Source organism: Somniosus microcephalus, chromosome 11 (genome assembly GCF_052327205.1).
Source record: "Somniosus microcephalus isolate GS21.2 chromosome 11, FLI_Smic_1.0, whole genome shotgun sequence".
Taxonomy (NCBI): Eukaryota; Metazoa; Chordata; class Chondrichthyes; order Squaliformes; family Somniosidae; genus Somniosus; species Somniosus microcephalus.
This window is the reverse complement of record NC_140997.1, coordinates 37,888,385-37,905,361: the sequence shown is the minus strand read 5'-3', so window position 1 is coordinate 37,905,361 and position 16,977 is coordinate 37,888,385. Positions and strand designations below refer to the sequence as shown.

At 42.9% G+C, this 16,977-nt stretch overlaps 2 protein-coding genes across 5 annotated transcripts in view; one reads left to right on the top strand and one right to left on the bottom strand.

Moving 5' to 3' along the window:
• c11h16orf89 (chromosome 11 C16orf89 homolog) overlaps nt 1-2,008 on the top strand; it is a 123,596-nt gene extending 121,588 nt beyond the window's left edge. For all 3 annotated transcript variants that reach the window (XM_086000487.1, XM_086000486.1, XM_086000488.1), the window contains one exon: nt 869-2,008. In XM_086000487.1, the coding sequence (XP_085856613.1) occupies nt 869-972 (104 nt within the window). In that variant the 3' untranslated portion in view covers nt 973-2,008. The remainder of the gene's footprint in view (nt 1-868) is intronic.
• The window catches only part of ift70 (intraflagellar transport 70), a 156,831-nt gene continuing 141,815 nt past the window's right edge, over nt 1,962-16,977 (bottom strand). For both annotated transcript variants that reach the window (XM_086000484.1, XM_086000485.1), the window contains 3 exons: nt 15,645-15,723; nt 11,545-11,674; nt 1,962-2,680 (listed from right to left, as the gene is read on the bottom strand). In XM_086000484.1, coding sequence (XP_085856610.1) covers nt 2,544-2,680; nt 11,545-11,674; nt 15,645-15,723 — 346 coding nt within the window. In that variant the 3' untranslated portion in view covers nt 1,962-2,543. The remainder of the gene's footprint in view (nt 2,681-11,544; nt 11,675-15,644; nt 15,724-16,977) is intronic.

The window sequence follows — 16,977 nt, the reverse complement described above, 5'->3', positions numbered from 1 at the left end:
CTTAAACATTCACTCCCTTCACCACCAGTGCACCGTGGTTGCAGCGTGTACCATCAACAAGATGCACTGCAGCAACTCGCCAAGGCTTCTTCAGCAGCACCGCCCAAACCCACGACCTCTACACCCAAGCAGGAGAAGAGCAGCAGGCGCATGGGAACACCACCACCTCCAAGTTACACACCATCCTGACTTGGAAATATATCACCGTTCCTTCATCGTCGCTAGGTCAAAATCCTGGAACTCCCTAACAGCACTGTGGGAGTACCTTCACCACACGGACTGCAGCGGTTCAAGGCGGTGGCTCACCAGCACCTTCTCAAGGGCAACTAGGCATGGGTGATAAATGCTGGCCTTGCCAGCGATGCCCTTATCCCGTGAATGAGTTAAAAAAAAAATGGTGGTGCTTTGTTCTGCAAACATGAAACTCTCAGTGGGTTGACCAAAATTAGCAGTAATTTTAGCTGTATGTCAACACAATTTCACTTTTTGCATACTTTTTAAAATTTACACCAAATACTAGACATCAACTCACTTAAATTTCCCTAAATTCTGTTTGCATTAAAAAGATGATGTGGTCACTGCTGGGATACCACAGCAAAATGAAGATGCAGAAATTGCATTCAGTGCTCTATCAACATGCTGGAACAGGGTGTGAAATAAAGACAACTATAAAAGGATGAACATTTTAAAAACTGAGCATCAATGGCATGAAATATTTAGAACAACAATATTGCACCTAGTTTACTAAATGTTTGTGGTTTTTGTTTAAAAATCAGCAAAATGTAGAATAATCGATTACAAAATGGTATTAGCATTTACCTGAAAAGATTTGGCGCTCAAAATGTTTATTGCAGTACTTTCTTTACAGATGATTGTTCAAGTCACATGACTGGCGTTGCTGTCGGAGCCCTAGGTGGTTACCTTCATTTCTATGGAACAAGCCAGAACATCACCGAACCACCAGAAATCTAGCAACACGTTGGTCCTTAGGATTTTGTGGAATCATTTATAGCATTTGTTTTAGCTGCATACTACAATTACAATTTTGCTTTTCATCTCATTTCTGATGACTCTCTAGTTGTTTAGTGATAATTATTCATACAATTTGCTGAAGGTGAAAAAACATTTATCTTAGCCTAGCAAGGGTCAGACATACAACATATTTGTATTCAAGCTAGTGTCTAGAATGATACCAATTCTAATTATTCATTTGTGTAAAAAGTAAAATCACTGTTGTCTTCAAATGGTGAGTTTCTGTTCTTATCTGGAATATCAAGAGGCCAGATTCTTTCCCAGAAAGGACTGAAGAAAAATTGACTAGGTAGCATCTAGGGATCACATCCAGCGGCAATCTAGGTTGGCTAATGATGGAATGAAACCCAATTCATCTATCCCTTGTTATACATTGGTGTAAGTGATCTGAATAGAAAGTTAAGAAAAAAGGGGCATCATATAGTCTGTATGTTTTACTGTAAAAGAGTGAAATTCATTGTTCATTTATAGTAAAAATGTTACCAAGAGTGCAAGATAGCATTCAAAATTTACGGGAAAAGTTCCACCCCTTAGATTGTTATAGCACAGAATTATAATACAAGATTAAAGGCGTGTTCCCATTTCACTGGCAGGCTAAGTTGTTACAGCTGTCCACTTTCAAAATGCTATTGAAAATCTGCCATCTTGCTTGCAAGAATAAGTTCATGCTGGTATAATATGTTTCTTTTTCCAATAGTTTTCAGGTTTTGTTCTGTCGGTCTTTTTTCCTGTCTTCTTCCTCCCTGTTTCTTACTGAGTTTTATGGCGAATTCCAGCAATTCTCACTAGTCAGAGAGGCGTTTAACATGGTCTTAGTGCATTCCTGATTGTTATTTTTGTTTTCATCCCCTCACAAAAATGACTGACTGGAGTCATATTGTGGAACATGTTTTGCAACTCTGATGTAGGTTAAATGATGCCACATAATCTTCTGTATTTTTCATTGTCCACTTTATTCAATAAAATATGAAGTGAAGTGCAAAGCTTGTGTCAATATTATAATAAGACAGTCCTTCAAAACAAAGTGTGCCAAAAGAGTACATTAGATACACAGACCCAAGTCTTGTACTTCCAAAAATACATGCAACGGTAAAAATAGTAACAACTCTCAGCAAGTAATTTTTCAAAGAGCCAGTTAACAGATAGAGCGGGACAGAATTTCAGTGAAACTTTTCCACATTTTCTCTATTGCACATGGAACGACAAATGATTAAGCCATAAATAAGATTTGGAATCTCATTTTTTCCCCCATGGGCAATAGTAGGTTTTATTTTCTAATGAGATACGTAAAATACATATTTGTGGAATTTGGACTGGTATGTAAAATATGAATTATGCAAAGTTGTCTGAATTTATACAGCCAATATTTTAACATTTCAGTGAGAAAAACATTTAAGCCATCAAAGGTTTTCTAAAATGGTATTTGCCTTTGAACCAAGGTTGAAATGTAAAATAATCTTTAGCAAGGTCAATGGATTAGCCAAGCTTGTTTTCAACAAGATAAATACTTGTTAGTTATTCCATCCAATGATCTCATAAATCAATGATTTCAACAGTCGTGCCTGGTATGTAACTGTATTCTTTCCTGTATGCAGTCTTTGTTCCTCTAAGGGCTGTTCAATCACTGCTAATACATTCTTGCCATAAACTAAATGGGTCAAAAATAAAATGACAATATTGTTAAAACCATATATTAAAAGAAAGAACATGCATTTATATAGTGCTTTTCATAATCTCAGGAAATCCCAATGTGCTTCATTTAAAATCCTCATTCTCTACCGCCCACCCAAGTACCATAAAATTCTTCTCACCGAGATATCTTTACTGCTTTCCTCCCTCAGCCTCTGCACCGAGTGATTTCTCATCCTCGGTGATTTCAACCTCCATCTAAATTCATCATGCTCTCTTTTCCGAGTTCTCTGCCCCTCCTATCCTCCCTTAATCTCTCCCTCCATATAAACTCCCCTACCCATATTCACGGTCACCCCCTTAACTTTGCCATTGCATGTGGCCTCGCTACTCCCATCATGTCATTCACAGATAAGGCCATCTCTGATCACTTCCTTGTATCGCTCTCCACCCACATCCCCCATCCCCCTCCCAACCCTACTTCCTTCTGTGTCCACCCCTGGAAAAAACTCTCTCTCAATTCACTTACAACTGCCATTTCAAAATCCCAACTGTCTAGCTTTTGGCCCTCCATTCACCACAACATTTCTGCAGCTACTGATCTGCTCAACCACATCCTTACCTTTAGCTTTGATGCCCTAGTCCCCATTAAAACCATACTCTCTCTCACCCTGGGCGTTCCCCCTGGTATGGCCCTCGCCTCCACTCCCTTAAGTCCAAGGGACGCAGACCTGAACGGATATGGCGGCAACTGGTTTAGCCATTCACTGCCAGATCTGGTTGGACCACATAAAGCAATATCGGGTCCTGCTCTCGCCTGCCACCTTACTATACCAGGATCATCCTGGAATGTAAAGATAACCCCAGCTTCTTTCCTCTACTCAAATTGTCTTCTTAAACCCCTCTCCCCTGTCTCCTCCACCCTCATCTCCAGCAAGCACGAGGAGCTCTTCTTTGTCACTAAAATTGAGTCCACCATTCGCTCAGCTGCCTCTGCCGCTTCCCTCCCTTCCCCTAACCCACCGGGCCAAACTTCCTCTAAGTGTCCCCCCTGCCCTAGCCCTGAACTCGCATCTTTCTCTAGTTTCCCTCCTATCTCCCCTCATGCCCTCTCCGGGTTCATCATGTCCATGAAACCCACCTCCTGCTCCCTTGACCCTATTCCCACTAAACTGCTGACCACCCAACTTCCCTTCCTGGCCCCCATGTTAGCTGAACTTGTTAACGGTTCTCTCTCCTCAGGTACAGTCCTCCTCTCCTTCAAATCTGCCGTCATTACCCCTCTCCTCAAAAAATAATCCTTGACCCCTCCGTCCTTGCAAACAACCAACCCATCTCCAACCTCCCTTTCCTCTCCAAAGTCCTCCCAAATCCGTGCCCATCTTTCCCGAAACTCCATGTTTGAATCCCTCCAATCTAGTTTCTGCCCCGCCACAGTACCGAAACAGCTCTTATCAAAGTCACAAATGACATCCTATGTAACTGTGACAATGGTAAACTATCCCTCCTCATCCTTCCTGACCTGTCTGCAGCCTTTGACATGGTTGACCACACCATCCTCCTCCAACGCCTCACCACCACCGTCCAGCTGGGTGGGACTGAACTCGCCTGGTTCCATTCTTATCTATCCAGTCGTAGCCAGTGAATCACCTGCAATGGCTTCTCTTCCTGCCCCTGCACCATTGCCTCTGGTGTCCCCCGAGGATCTATCTATCCTTGGCCCCCTCCTATTTCTCATCTACATGCTGTTCCTCGGCGACATCATCCGAAAACACAGCGTCAGTTTCTACATGTACGCTGATGACACCCAGCTCTACCTCACTACCACCTTTCTCGACCCCTCCACTGTCTCTAAATTGTCAGATTGCTTGTCAGACATCCACTACTGGATGAGCAGAAATTTCCTCCAACTAAATATTGGGAAGCCGCAGCCATTATGTTCGGTCCCTGCCACATTCTCCGTTCCCTAGCCACCGACTCCATTCCTCTCTGGCAACTGTCTGAGGCTGAACCACACTGTTCGCATCCTTGTGTTGTATTTGACTCCGATTTGAGCTTCTGACCACATATCCGCGCCATCACTAAGACCGCCTATTTCCACCTCCGTAACATAGCCCGCCTCTGCCCCTGCCTCAGCTCATCTGTTGCTGCAACCCTTATTCATGCCTTTGTTACCTCTAGACTTGACTATTCCAATGCACTCCTGGCCGGCCTCCCATCTTCCATCCTCCGGCCTCCCATCTTTCATCCTCCGTAAACTTGAACGCATCCAAAACTCTGCTGCCTGTGTCCTAACTCGCACCAAGTCCTGTTCACACATCGCCCCCTCGCTGATCTACAATGGCAACCAGTTAAGCAATGCTTCAATTTTAAAATTCTCATCCTTGTTTTCAAATCCTTCCATGGCCCCACCCCTTCCTATCTCTGTAAACTCCTCCATCCCTACAACCCTCCAAGATATATGCGCTCCTCCAATTCTGGCCTCTTGAGCATCCCCGATTTTAATTGCTCCACCATTGGCGGCCATGCCTTCAGTTGCCAAGGCCTAAGCTCTGGAATTCCCTAAACCTCTCTGCCTCACTTTCCTCCTTTAAGATGCTCCTTAAAACCGACCTCTTTGACCGTCATCTGCCCTAATATGCGGCTCGGTGTCAAATTTTGCTTGATAAAACTGCTGTGAAGCACCTTGGGATGTTTTACTACGTTAAAGGTGTTATATAAATAGAAGTTGTTGTTGTTCATAGTCACTTAATTACTTTTTGAAGTGTAGTCACTGCTGTAATGTAAACTGGGCTGAACTGTTAATGTATAAACCTACAAGGAAACAGTAGGAAGTATGCAAAGAAGTGTTTGGTACAATACTAAACCAGTCCATACTCCTAAAAGCAAAGCCACCACTTTTGTGTAGTTAAGCAACGTTGTTCAATAAAATGAGGTGAGAGACATTATCAACGGTTACACAAATGCAAGGAAAAGTGGAAATGCAGCAGACTGGGAGAGCTATAAAAGGAGATACAAAGAAAGCAATGAGGCGCAAAAAGTACTATGACAAAAACCTGCAAGGCGTATCAAATCAAAAGATTTTTATAAATATATTAAGAGCATGAGAGTGCTAAAGGGGAATGTGAGCCCATTAAAACTTGCCAAAGAAGAGCTTTTTATGACAGTTGCCTCGGAAACCAGATTGGATATGCAGCTGCAGAGATTGTAATAAGTAAGACTTCATTGTTCACACAGAAAAGCAGACTGATAATGTTCTGGGAGCAGACGAGATAAGGGATGCTACATGACATGGGGCTTGGGCCTTGGTTCAACATGGACACCATGGGAAGGTTACTAAAGGGGGGGTGGGATGTTAATTCAGGTGACAGAAGGAATCCAATCAAGGGAGAAGAAGCAGATTCAAGTTTAGTAAGGGGACAAGAATGATATAAAAACAGAAATGTTGTGCTTAGCAAAGTTAGTGCAGTGAGGGAATAGTGAAGTGCATGTCTACATTTCTGAACTCATATCTGTTTAATCTACTCTGCTTGTAAAGTGCTTTGCATACTGACTGAAGAAATAAAGGTATTGAACCTGAAGCAACGATTATTTTTGTTACTAGTCAAGTAAACAGACAATGTGGGTCCCTTCACCTACATCAACCATTCCTTTAGACTGGAAAATTGCACATGTCACTCTGCTTTTAAGAAAGGTGAGAGAGGGAAACCAGGGAATTATAGACTAGCTAGCCAAACATCTGTTGTCGGGAAATTACTAGAGTATATAATTAAGGATAGGGTGACTGAACACCTTGAAAATTTTCAGCTGATCAGACAGAGCCAGCATGGATTTGTAAAGGGTATATCACGCCTGATGAACCTGATTTAATTTTTTTTGAAGAGGTGACTAAAGTAGTGGACAGGGGAATGTCTATGGACTTCCAGAAGGCATTCGATAAAGTCCCTCATAAGAGACGGCTAGCTAAAGTTGAAGCCCATGGAATTGAAGGCAAATTATTGACCTGGTTAAGAAATTGGCTGAGCGGCAGATGACAGGGAGTAGGGAGAATGTGCAGCTACACTAAGAACATAAAAAGTTGGAGCAGGAATAGGTCACTTGGCCCCTCGAGCCTGCTCCGCCATTCAATAAGATCATGGCTGATCTTGGGCTCAAAGCCACTTCCCAGCCTGCTCCCCATAACCCTTCACTCCATTATCTTACAAAAATTTGTCTATCTCCACTTTAAATGTATTTAATGACCCAGCCTCCACAGCTCTCTGGGGCAGAGAATTCCACAAATTTACCACCCTCTGAGAGAAGAAGTTCCTCCTCATCTCAGTTCTAAAAGGGCGACCCTTTATTCTGAGACGGTGCCCCTGAGTTCTAGATTTCCCCATGAGGGGAAACATCCTCTCTGCATCTACCCGATCGAGCCCCCTCAGTATCTTATATGTTTCGATAAGATCACCTCTCATTCTTCTAAATTCTAGTGAGTATAGGCCCAGCCTGCTCACCTTTCCTCATAAGTCAACCCCCTCATCTCTGGAATTAACCTAGTGAATCGTCTCTGAACTGCCTCCAATGCAAGTATATCCTTCCTTAAATAAGGAGACCAAAACTGTACTCAGTACTCAAGGTGTGGTCTCACCAATACCTTGTACAGTTGTAGCAGGACTTCCCTGCTTTTATACTCCAACCCCCTTGAAATAAAGGCCAACATTCCATTTGCCTTTTTGATTACTTGCTGTACCTGCATGCTAACTTTTTTGGGGAAAAATTCGGTATCGCCCCATTTGGGGCGCCGTTATCGGCCGTGCGCAAAGTTTAGCACGTGGCGCTAATTATCGCCTCCGACAGCAAACTTGGCTTTTATCGCCCCTGGAGGTGATTGGAGTGCTAAATCAGGCGCTTCACACCTGTCTTAAGGCCGAGGAGTGAGGCGCTACCTCAGAGCGCTGGCAAAGCAAGGAAGGGCAAATCAAAATAAACCTGCAAAGTGCTGCTCAATACTCAAAACTCCTTCACACAGCGTTGAATCTCTCCAGAAGTCTCTCTCTCTCTCAAAATGCGTGGTGCAAAAATGTCACCGACAAAAAAAGGCAGGAAGCGGTCGCCTTTAAACAGCGCTCCCCTAGTCCCTTTCTGACAGCATAACGCTCCCCTCAACCTGTCGTTGGTAGCGGCAGACGGCGCCACTCAATATCCGGTCCGGGGCGTTGCACACTCGGCTGACGTCACAATCTGCCAGCGCAGGAGATCGTGGCGGTAGTGTTTAGCGCCGCCGCAAAATGTCTAGTTAATTTCGCGAGCGGCGCAAACATCGCCGCGCCCGGCCTCTAGCTGCTTTGCGCCCAATTCGCACCCTCTTAAGGCGCTAACGGGAGGCGCAAACAACTGAATTTTTCCCCCTTTGTGTTTCATGCACAAGGACCCCAGGTCCCTCTGAACTGTAGCATTTTTGTAATCTCTCTCCATTTAAATAATAGTTTGCTTTTTTATTTTTCCTGCCAAAGTGGATAACCTCGCACTTTCCCACATTATACTCCATCTGCCAAATGTTTGCCCACTCACCTAGCCTGTCTATGGGGGAAAAATTCGATATCGCCCCATTTGGGGTGCCATTATCGGCCGTGCGCAAAGTTTAGCGCCTGGCACTAATTATCGCCTCCGACAGCAAACTTGGCTTTTATCGCCCCTGGAGGTGATTGGAGCGCTAAATCAGGCGCTTCACACCTGTCTTAAGACGCAAAGGCCGAGGAGCGAGGCGCTACCTCACAGCGCTACCTCAGAGCGCTGGCGAAGCAAGGAAGAGCAAATCAAATTAAACCTGCAAAGTGCTGCTCAGTACTCAAAACTCCTTCACACAGTGTTGAATCTCTCCAGAAGTCTCTCTCTCTCTCTCAGAATGCATGGTGCAAAAATGTCACCGACAAAAAAAGGCAGGAAGTGGTCGCCTTTAAAAGCGCTCCCCTAGTCCCTTTCTGACAGCATTAACGCTCCCCTCAACCTGTCGTTGCTAGCGGCAGGCGGTAAGGCAGGGGGCGCCACTCAATATCCAGTCCGGGGCGCTACCGGGGCGTTGCGCACTCGACTGACGTCACGATCTGCCGGCGCAAGAGATCGTAGCGATAGTGTTTAGCGTGCCGCAAAATGTCGTTAATTTCGCGAGCAGCGCTAACATCGCCGCGCCTGGGCGCTAGTTGCTTTGCGCCCCATTAGCGCCCTCTTAAGGCACTAACGGGAGGCGCAAACAACGGAATTTTCCCCCCTATATCCCTTTGCAGATTCTTTGGGGGAAAAATTCAGTTGTTTGCGCCTCCCGTTAGCGCCTTAAGAGGGCGCTAATGGGGCGCAAAGCACCTAGCGCCCGGGCGCAGCGATGTTTGCGCCGCTCGCGAAATTAACTAGATATTTTGCGGCGGCGCTAAACACTACCACCACGATCTCCTGTGCTGGCAGATCGTGACGTCAGTCGAGTGCACAACGCCATGTTAGCGCCCCGGACTGTAAATTGAGTGGCGCCCCCTGCCTTACCGCCTGCCGCTAGCAACGACAGGTTGAGGGGAGCGTTATGTTGTCAGAAAGGGTCTAGGGGAGCGCTATTTAAAGGCGACCACTTCCTGCCTTTTTTTGTTGGTGACATTTTTGCACCATGCATTCTGAGAGAGAGAGAGAGACTTCTGGAGAGATTCAACACTGTGTGAAGGAGTTTTGGGTACTGAGCAGCACTTTGCAGGTTGATTTTGATTTGACCTTCCTTGTATCGATTTAGAAGAGACTATGGGGGCTGCACTCTGAGCTCTTTCCCTGGTTCTCTCCATTGTTCTTTCCAGCAGATTTGATGTACAGGTCTCTCCAGGCTGAGATTCAGGCTGAGGTTCAAGGCTGCAATGAGCAGGATGTGGATGGAGAGCAAGATCAACCCTCCCCTTTAAGATAAAAACAGAAAATGCAGGAGAAACTCAGCAGGTCCAGCAGCATCTGTGAAGAGAGAAACAGAGTTAACGTCTCAGGTCGGTGACCATTCGTCAGAACTCCTCTTTAAGAATTGGACGGTGCCAGTGTGTCTGTGTTCCATTGCTGACTGACATCACATGAGCTTCACCAGCGCTGTGAGGTAGCACCTCGCTCCTTGGCCTTTGCGCCTTAAGACAGGTGTGAAGCGCCTGATTTAGCGTTCCAATCACCTCCAGGGGCGATAAAAGCCAAGTTTGCCATCGGAGGCGATAATTAGCGCCAGGCGCTAAACTTTGCGCACAGCCGCTAATGCGCCCCAAACAGGGTTATACCGAATTTCTCCCCCTTTGAGTCCTCTGCACAATTTGCTTTCCCACCCATTTTTGTATCATCCAAAAACTTGGCTACATTACACTCGATCCCTTCATCCAAGTCATTAAAGTAGATTGTAAATAGTTGGGACCCCAGCACCGATTCTTGTGGCACCCCACCAGTTACCATTTGCCAACCAGAAAATGACCCATTTATTATTTGGCAGGATAGGATAGTGGCCTCCCACAGGGATCTGTGTTGGGGCCTCAACTATTCACTGTATTTCTTAACGACTTAGATAACGGGATAGAGAGCCATATATCCAAGTTTGCCGCTGACCCAAAGATAGGTGGCACTGTAAGCAATGTAGATGGAAGCATAAAATTACAAAGAGGTAGTAACAGATTAAGTGAATGGGCAAAACTGTGGCAAACGGATTTCAATATAGGTAAGTATGAGGTCATCCACTTTGGACCTAAAAAGGATAGATCAGAGTACTTTCTAAATGGTGAAAAGCTAGAACCATTGGAGGTCCAAAGAGACTTAGAGGTCCATGTACATAGATCATAAAATGTCATGAACACATATAAAAAATAATCAAGGCTAATGGAATGCTGGCCTTTATATCTAGAGGACTAGAATACAAGGGAGTAGAAGTTATGCTACAGCTGTACAAAGCCCTGGTTAGACGACACCTGGAGTACTGTGCTCAGTTCTGGGCACCACACCGTAGGAAGGATATATTGGCCTTGGAGGGAGTGCAGCGTAGATTTACTAGAATAATACCTGGACTCCAAGTGTTAAATTGTGAGGATAGATTACACAAACTAGGGTTGTATTTCCCGGAATTTAGAATATTACGGGTGATTTTATCGAAGTTTTCAAGATATTAGGGGAACTGATAGGTTAGATAGAGAGAAACTATTTCTGCTGGTTGAGGAATTAGGACTAGGGGACATAGCCTAAAACTAAGAGCCAGGCCTTTCAGGAGTGAAGTTTGGAAACACTTCTAAACACAAAGGGTGGTAGAAGTTTAGAACTCTTCCAAAAACAGCAGATGATTGATAGATTTCTGTTAACCAAAGGTATTAAGAGATATGGGGAAAAGGCAGGTATATGGAGTTAAGTCACAGATCAGCCATGATCTCAGTGAATGGCAGAACAGGCTCAAGAGGCTAAATGGCCTAATCCTGTCCCTATGTTCCTATCTGTTTTGCAGTTGGTACATTAATGTCACATACAAGTGACAATCATTTATATAGATCTCTGTACTTTTTAGATATTTATAAAAATTAAATTTGGAGTGGTATAATGTCACATACAATGATAATCAGTTATATAGATCTCTATTCTTTTTAACTTTGTTCAGGGTGCACTTTGTCCTAAATAGTACTAACAATCTTTTAAGAAAGCTTTCTATATACAGTGGTGTCTAATTCAGATATAGCTGTTGTTTTGTGAACATAGTTGCCAAAATAGGATCCAATTACCCCAACAATTTTATCTCACTTATATAAATATAGAGAACCTTCAAGGTTGTATGTCTACTTCTATACCAGCCACTGGAACATCACTTTTCAAAAGTGATTAGAATGTGGTTCAACAGCTTTAGTAATACTGATTGGTACTTACTTTCACAGTGCTCTAAGAACTGAATACATTCTTGTATAACCGTGTCCCTCAGCATAATCATGTGTTTTGCCATATTTTCCAGTAAAGATAAGAAGCACCGTTTGGCATAATACCAAGTATCTGTTCCAAGCTGTAAAAAAAAAAGACTAATTTTTATAGAGAGCATTAAAAGCATGAAACCTGACCAACATTTGGTGCTGAACCAGGTGGGGTTGCCAACGATATGCAACCATTGCATTTCATGAACTTCTGTTGACGGTGTGTAACACTGCTACAAAGCCTTTTGTTAGAAAAGACTTACATAACTCTTTTCTAAAAGTAGAATGTATTAGGATCCAAATGTCTATTTTCAAAAGCCACAGAAATACTACCCATGGAAAGAGGTTTCTGTTATTTTGTAAATCAAAAATTTCCAATCATCCATGAACACTTTGCTTGAAGCACCTCACTTGAATGTTCAATGTAGGGTTTTTTGCCATTTTGATTTAAAGAATTTTCAAACCTACCATACTTCTTTGTGAACATTTTTTTTTCCAAATAAGCAATATCTGTAATCTACTGGTACACACATTTTCCCTATGGATTTCTAAATATAAGTGACCAGGCATTAACAAGTATGCAATCAAACACTCCAGATACAGAGTACATAAATAAGGAAAAAAAATTAGGCATTACATTGGGCCGTATATTCCGATCCCTGCGGGTGTGCACACGCTGTGTACACACTCGTAGGGACATCAGAAATGCTAGCTTCAGGCGTGCCAAGCGCATGCGCTGAAAACCGGCATTTCCGATCTGTCAAGAATGCTCTTGACAGATCGGACGCCTGTCCTAGAGAAGGGCCTCTGCGGGCGGATAGTTCCGCTTTCTGGAGAACCTCCGCCCGCAGAAAACCCTTAGAAATCTTACTTTTTTCAACTCTTATGCTGGTAAAAGCAGGCCTTACGCCTGCTTTTACCAGCATAAGAGTTGGAAAAAAAGTTAAAATTCTTTTTCCCCCCACTCATTTATCATTTAATTAAAAATACTTTAAAAAGGGTGGGGGAGAAATTCAGTGGTGCCCCGTTTTGGGGCGCCAAGCTCGCCTGGGCGCCGGAATTAGCGCTGCGCACGGAGTCGCTTGCGCCCGCCGGAAATTCGACTTGAGCGCCCCAAGAGGGACACGGGGCGCTGCTCGAGGTGCCCCGCGTCCCTCTTAGGGCGCTGAAACTGAATATCGCAGCGCAACGTGCCGCAGCGCCACACGCTGCAGCACGGCGCGCTGCGGTACTGCAGGCCTTCCTCCCATTCTTAAGGGGGAGGGGCCTGCACCAGCGCGATGAGCGATCGCGAGTGCTGGCAAAAGAGCCCGGCACCGAGGAGAAGTGCCGGGCTCTCGGAAAACAGCCGGCACTGCCCAGGGTGGGGGGAGGGGGGGGAGATCAGGAGGCCGGGGACGGAGGTGCTGGCAGGCGGCCGCCGAAAAAAACGGCCGCCCCGCACCTCCACCTTAATTTGCGCCACTACCGCCACAGGTAGGCCCCGTGAACCGGGCGCGATTTGCGGCCAGATTAACGGAGGCGGGCGTGAACAAATATCGCAATCGGGGCGGTAGCGGGGCGCTGCGCACACCGATGACGTCATCGGTGGCGGTGCAGCGCTACAGGCTAACGCCGCCATTAGCGCCCCCGATAAATATCGCGGGAGGCGCGGCCAGTGGCGCTACAGCCACTGACTGCCCTCTTTAGGCGCTAACTGGTGGCGCAACCCACCGAATTTTTCCCCCGGTAAGTTTATTTTTAGCCCCGTAAAAAACTTCTATTTTTTTTCCAAAATTTAATTTTTTTAAAGAATATTTAATTTATTGTAATTTCAACTCATTTAAAAAATGTGATTAAAAAAAATTATTTAATGTTTTACAGTGTTTTTGGGGTGATCTCCATTCATATATTTGACAGGTCTATCAAGTGTATGAAGGGAGATTCCCTTCTCCTATTGGCTTCCCATGGCCCACTTGATCCCAGCCTCTGGGATACGTGGGCCCTGTGCGCATTTCGAGTTGGAGAGGCCCAGGAGCAGAAGTGTCCGGACCTCGGGAGCCCTCAGGTAAGTCCGTAGATTTTTTCCAGATCGGAGGCCTCCGCACGCAGGAAGCCTCCGATCGGAAAATACGGGCCAATATAACTGCATTGTAGTTTTAATGTCAAAGGATGTATATTGAAATGCAGTAATGGAGAAAATTAATTTTAAAGTTCAAAAGGCCAGTTTCATTTACATAAATCCTAATATTTACATTATTGAAATATTTGATGGTCAGATTGACCATGATTGCCAATAAAAAATTCAGTAACTTTCCTTTATTTCCATTCCTGATGTAAAATTCTATGAAATACCCCCCCATCCCTGAATAGCTAACTCTAATCCAGTGACTCAAAGCCTTCTTCAAAGAAAATAATTTCATCCCCTTCTTAAATATGTGTTTAAATCCAATTCCAAGAAAAGTAATATTTTAATAAAGGTGAATTTGACTTATGGCCTAATTTGTTACTTTTGGTAGAAGAACATACAACATTGGAAAACTGCAATATGAAACTCATCCCACCTGTGGATTGCAAGGCTATCAAGGAAACTGCACATGAAATTGTTGAATGCAATGTTAATTCCATGAGTAATATCGAAAGAGTTGCCATAATTACACCGGCTTATTGACAACAACCACCAATGCACTGCTGTTTGATTTAAACTTAATTTAATACTTCACAAAGTAGTTCTGATTGGGTTACTGCCTTGCATTGAGTAAATTTCACATGTATACCCGGCAGCAAGCTTATACTACATGCACATATAATCCACGCATGTTATGAAATGCAGTGCTTTCCCAATTGTTTATTGTTAATATAGTACAGCACACTTTAGGCCAAATCTTCCTAGAAAAATAACAGCGTGTTAAATGTGAAAATCAGCGAGGAAGTTTAGGGGATGAAGAGAAACACCATGAGTTGTGAATCTCCAGAGCTTGCTGGTCGATTTACGCCGCTCCGCTGTTGGCTTCGCACAAATGGTATCGCGCCCTGAGCCTCCCTGTTATTTTTAAGAACTTGCTGGATTTGCACATTAACCTCACCGCAGAAAGTTAGGGCTCATAAGTAATAGCATAAGTACCCTTTTAACAACATGATAATTGTTGATGCAATGCCAATCAATCTCTTCAGCCCAGAAAGGGAACAATTTAAACTGTTGAGCATCATTCCTGCATGTAATAAATTGTTAGAGATTTTAAAAATGTCAAATATCAAATGTTTACATTTTTTCTTTTCCTTTGTCTCTTTTTTCTTTCTCTCTTGATCCAATTTTTCTTTCCCTCTCTTTCTGTATCTGATTTGATGCTAACTCACCCACCTTCTCAGATGTTCCGGTTTCTTTCTCAATCCTTAAATCTTACTGGAATCACTGTTGGTCCCGTTGTTCACTAAGTTCCCAGATGCCTCGTTGCACTCGCCATGCTGTTATCAGCTCGCACTTCCAATAAGTTACGCCACAAAAAAGTTTTGAGTTGAAGGGTGCTGAAGAAAGACTAACTAACTAAGGCCCCGCTCCAGCAAGATTTGGCCCAATGGGTTATAAGCAACAAAGTTACTCTAATGTTAACATCGGAGTGTAATAACATGCAGATTTCATGATCTACCTGACTGGAAACAGGCTTCTTGTTGAAGTCAAGTACTTAATCTGTGTTTGACTATTACAACAACCAGCTTTCAGGTCTCTCAATTTTGACTAGATTAAATTCTGCATCAATGACTGATACAGACTGGATCAGTGTTGGGGATTTCCTGGTGTTTTACAGCAGGTGATTTTTTTTGTTTCAAGTTTTCATCCTATAAGTGATTTGGTATTTGTGCACATTTTAAGCAAACTGTCATAATTACATTGCTTAACACAATTAATGATTTCTAAGAGATTAATTTGAAAGCCAGAATAGGACTGTCAAAGTGGTCTGAACTGATTCACTTTGCAGACTATCAATACTATCTGAATTTTCTCAATATGAAAGTGATATTGTGGAAGCCCTACTTGGTTAGAAGTTTTCACTTGATACAATCTGCACCTTCGTTTCATCTTACCTTTTTATTGTATGGCTCCAAGCTCTTTATCACTCTTGAAATGCCAAATTCATAATTTCCTTTAGCACAGTATAAGGTCCTGAAAGAATTGAGAACATAAAACATTACATAAAAACAGCAGAGGTCAACGTGGATTTATCACTAACAGTATCAATGTATTATTGAAGGTTTCTGGAATTGTAATAAGAGTAGCTTTTTATTTATTTTAAAGGAAGTTGTTAACTTGCTCAGAGTAACTAAACACTTAACAACAGGGCCAGGATACAAGTAGATTGGATGTGAATGTGTATCTGGCATCTACCCCATCCACAAACATGTAAAATGACTAACCTGGTTCAGTAGCAGGAATACTGTTGTGCTTGTATTAAACCACATTTTTAATTTGGTATATATACCATTAGTGGTACAAAACACAACTTGAATCCTAAAACTATCCACTACAGACCACACAGCCTCGGTTTCCATACGTATCAGAAAATTAACCCCCAAAAGTTCACCCTCAGCTATATTAAAGCATTTTTGTTTCTAGATCACCCATTAGCATGATATTGTTCCTCTGGCAGTCCTTTTTCACTAAGAATTCAATTACAATATGTCATCCGAAAGGAACCTTTGTATCACAAAAATACTTGTCCAATAGTATAAAATGTTAAACACAATCTATGGATGTTGAAAGTGTCATATTTAAAGGTGTTAAAAGAGAGAAAGGTATTTTTTTCTGATCTGGAGCTGGAAGTTTATAACCTGCAAACATTCCTCTCGAAACAGCAATTGCAGTCTGACTGCAAGCTGTGTCTACTTACATGTATTAAAAGGACAGGTGAATTTAAATATAGCTCCACCGATAAAACAGAATATTACCCAACATATGAACAATGTCATATAAAAAACTGCTAGTGTAAATAAAATGTGACTTAAGGATATGCAATGGCTTACAATGAAATACAAATTTTTGTATCACATATTACCATGTTATACTTATTTGTATTTATTCTGTGTATGTGAGTTTGATCTGAACTACTTCCTCACAATCCATTGGTAATTAATAAATAAAATCAAAATATAAAGGACCCAATGTTTATTGGAAGGTAAAAACAACTTGGTTATTGATTTTAATAAAGATCAATTTTCCAAGATGGAAATATATATGCAACACCCTAATGAGATGCCCCAAAGTACATGAATTAATCTAACTTAAGAAAATCATTAGAAGGTTCAATATCAAATGAAGTAAGTTAAATCAGTTGGCAGCGAGGTCCGCTAACCTCTGTCAGCATTATTCATTTAATGTAACACAGATCTTTTTTATTTTGAAGTGACCCAAAGTGACTGG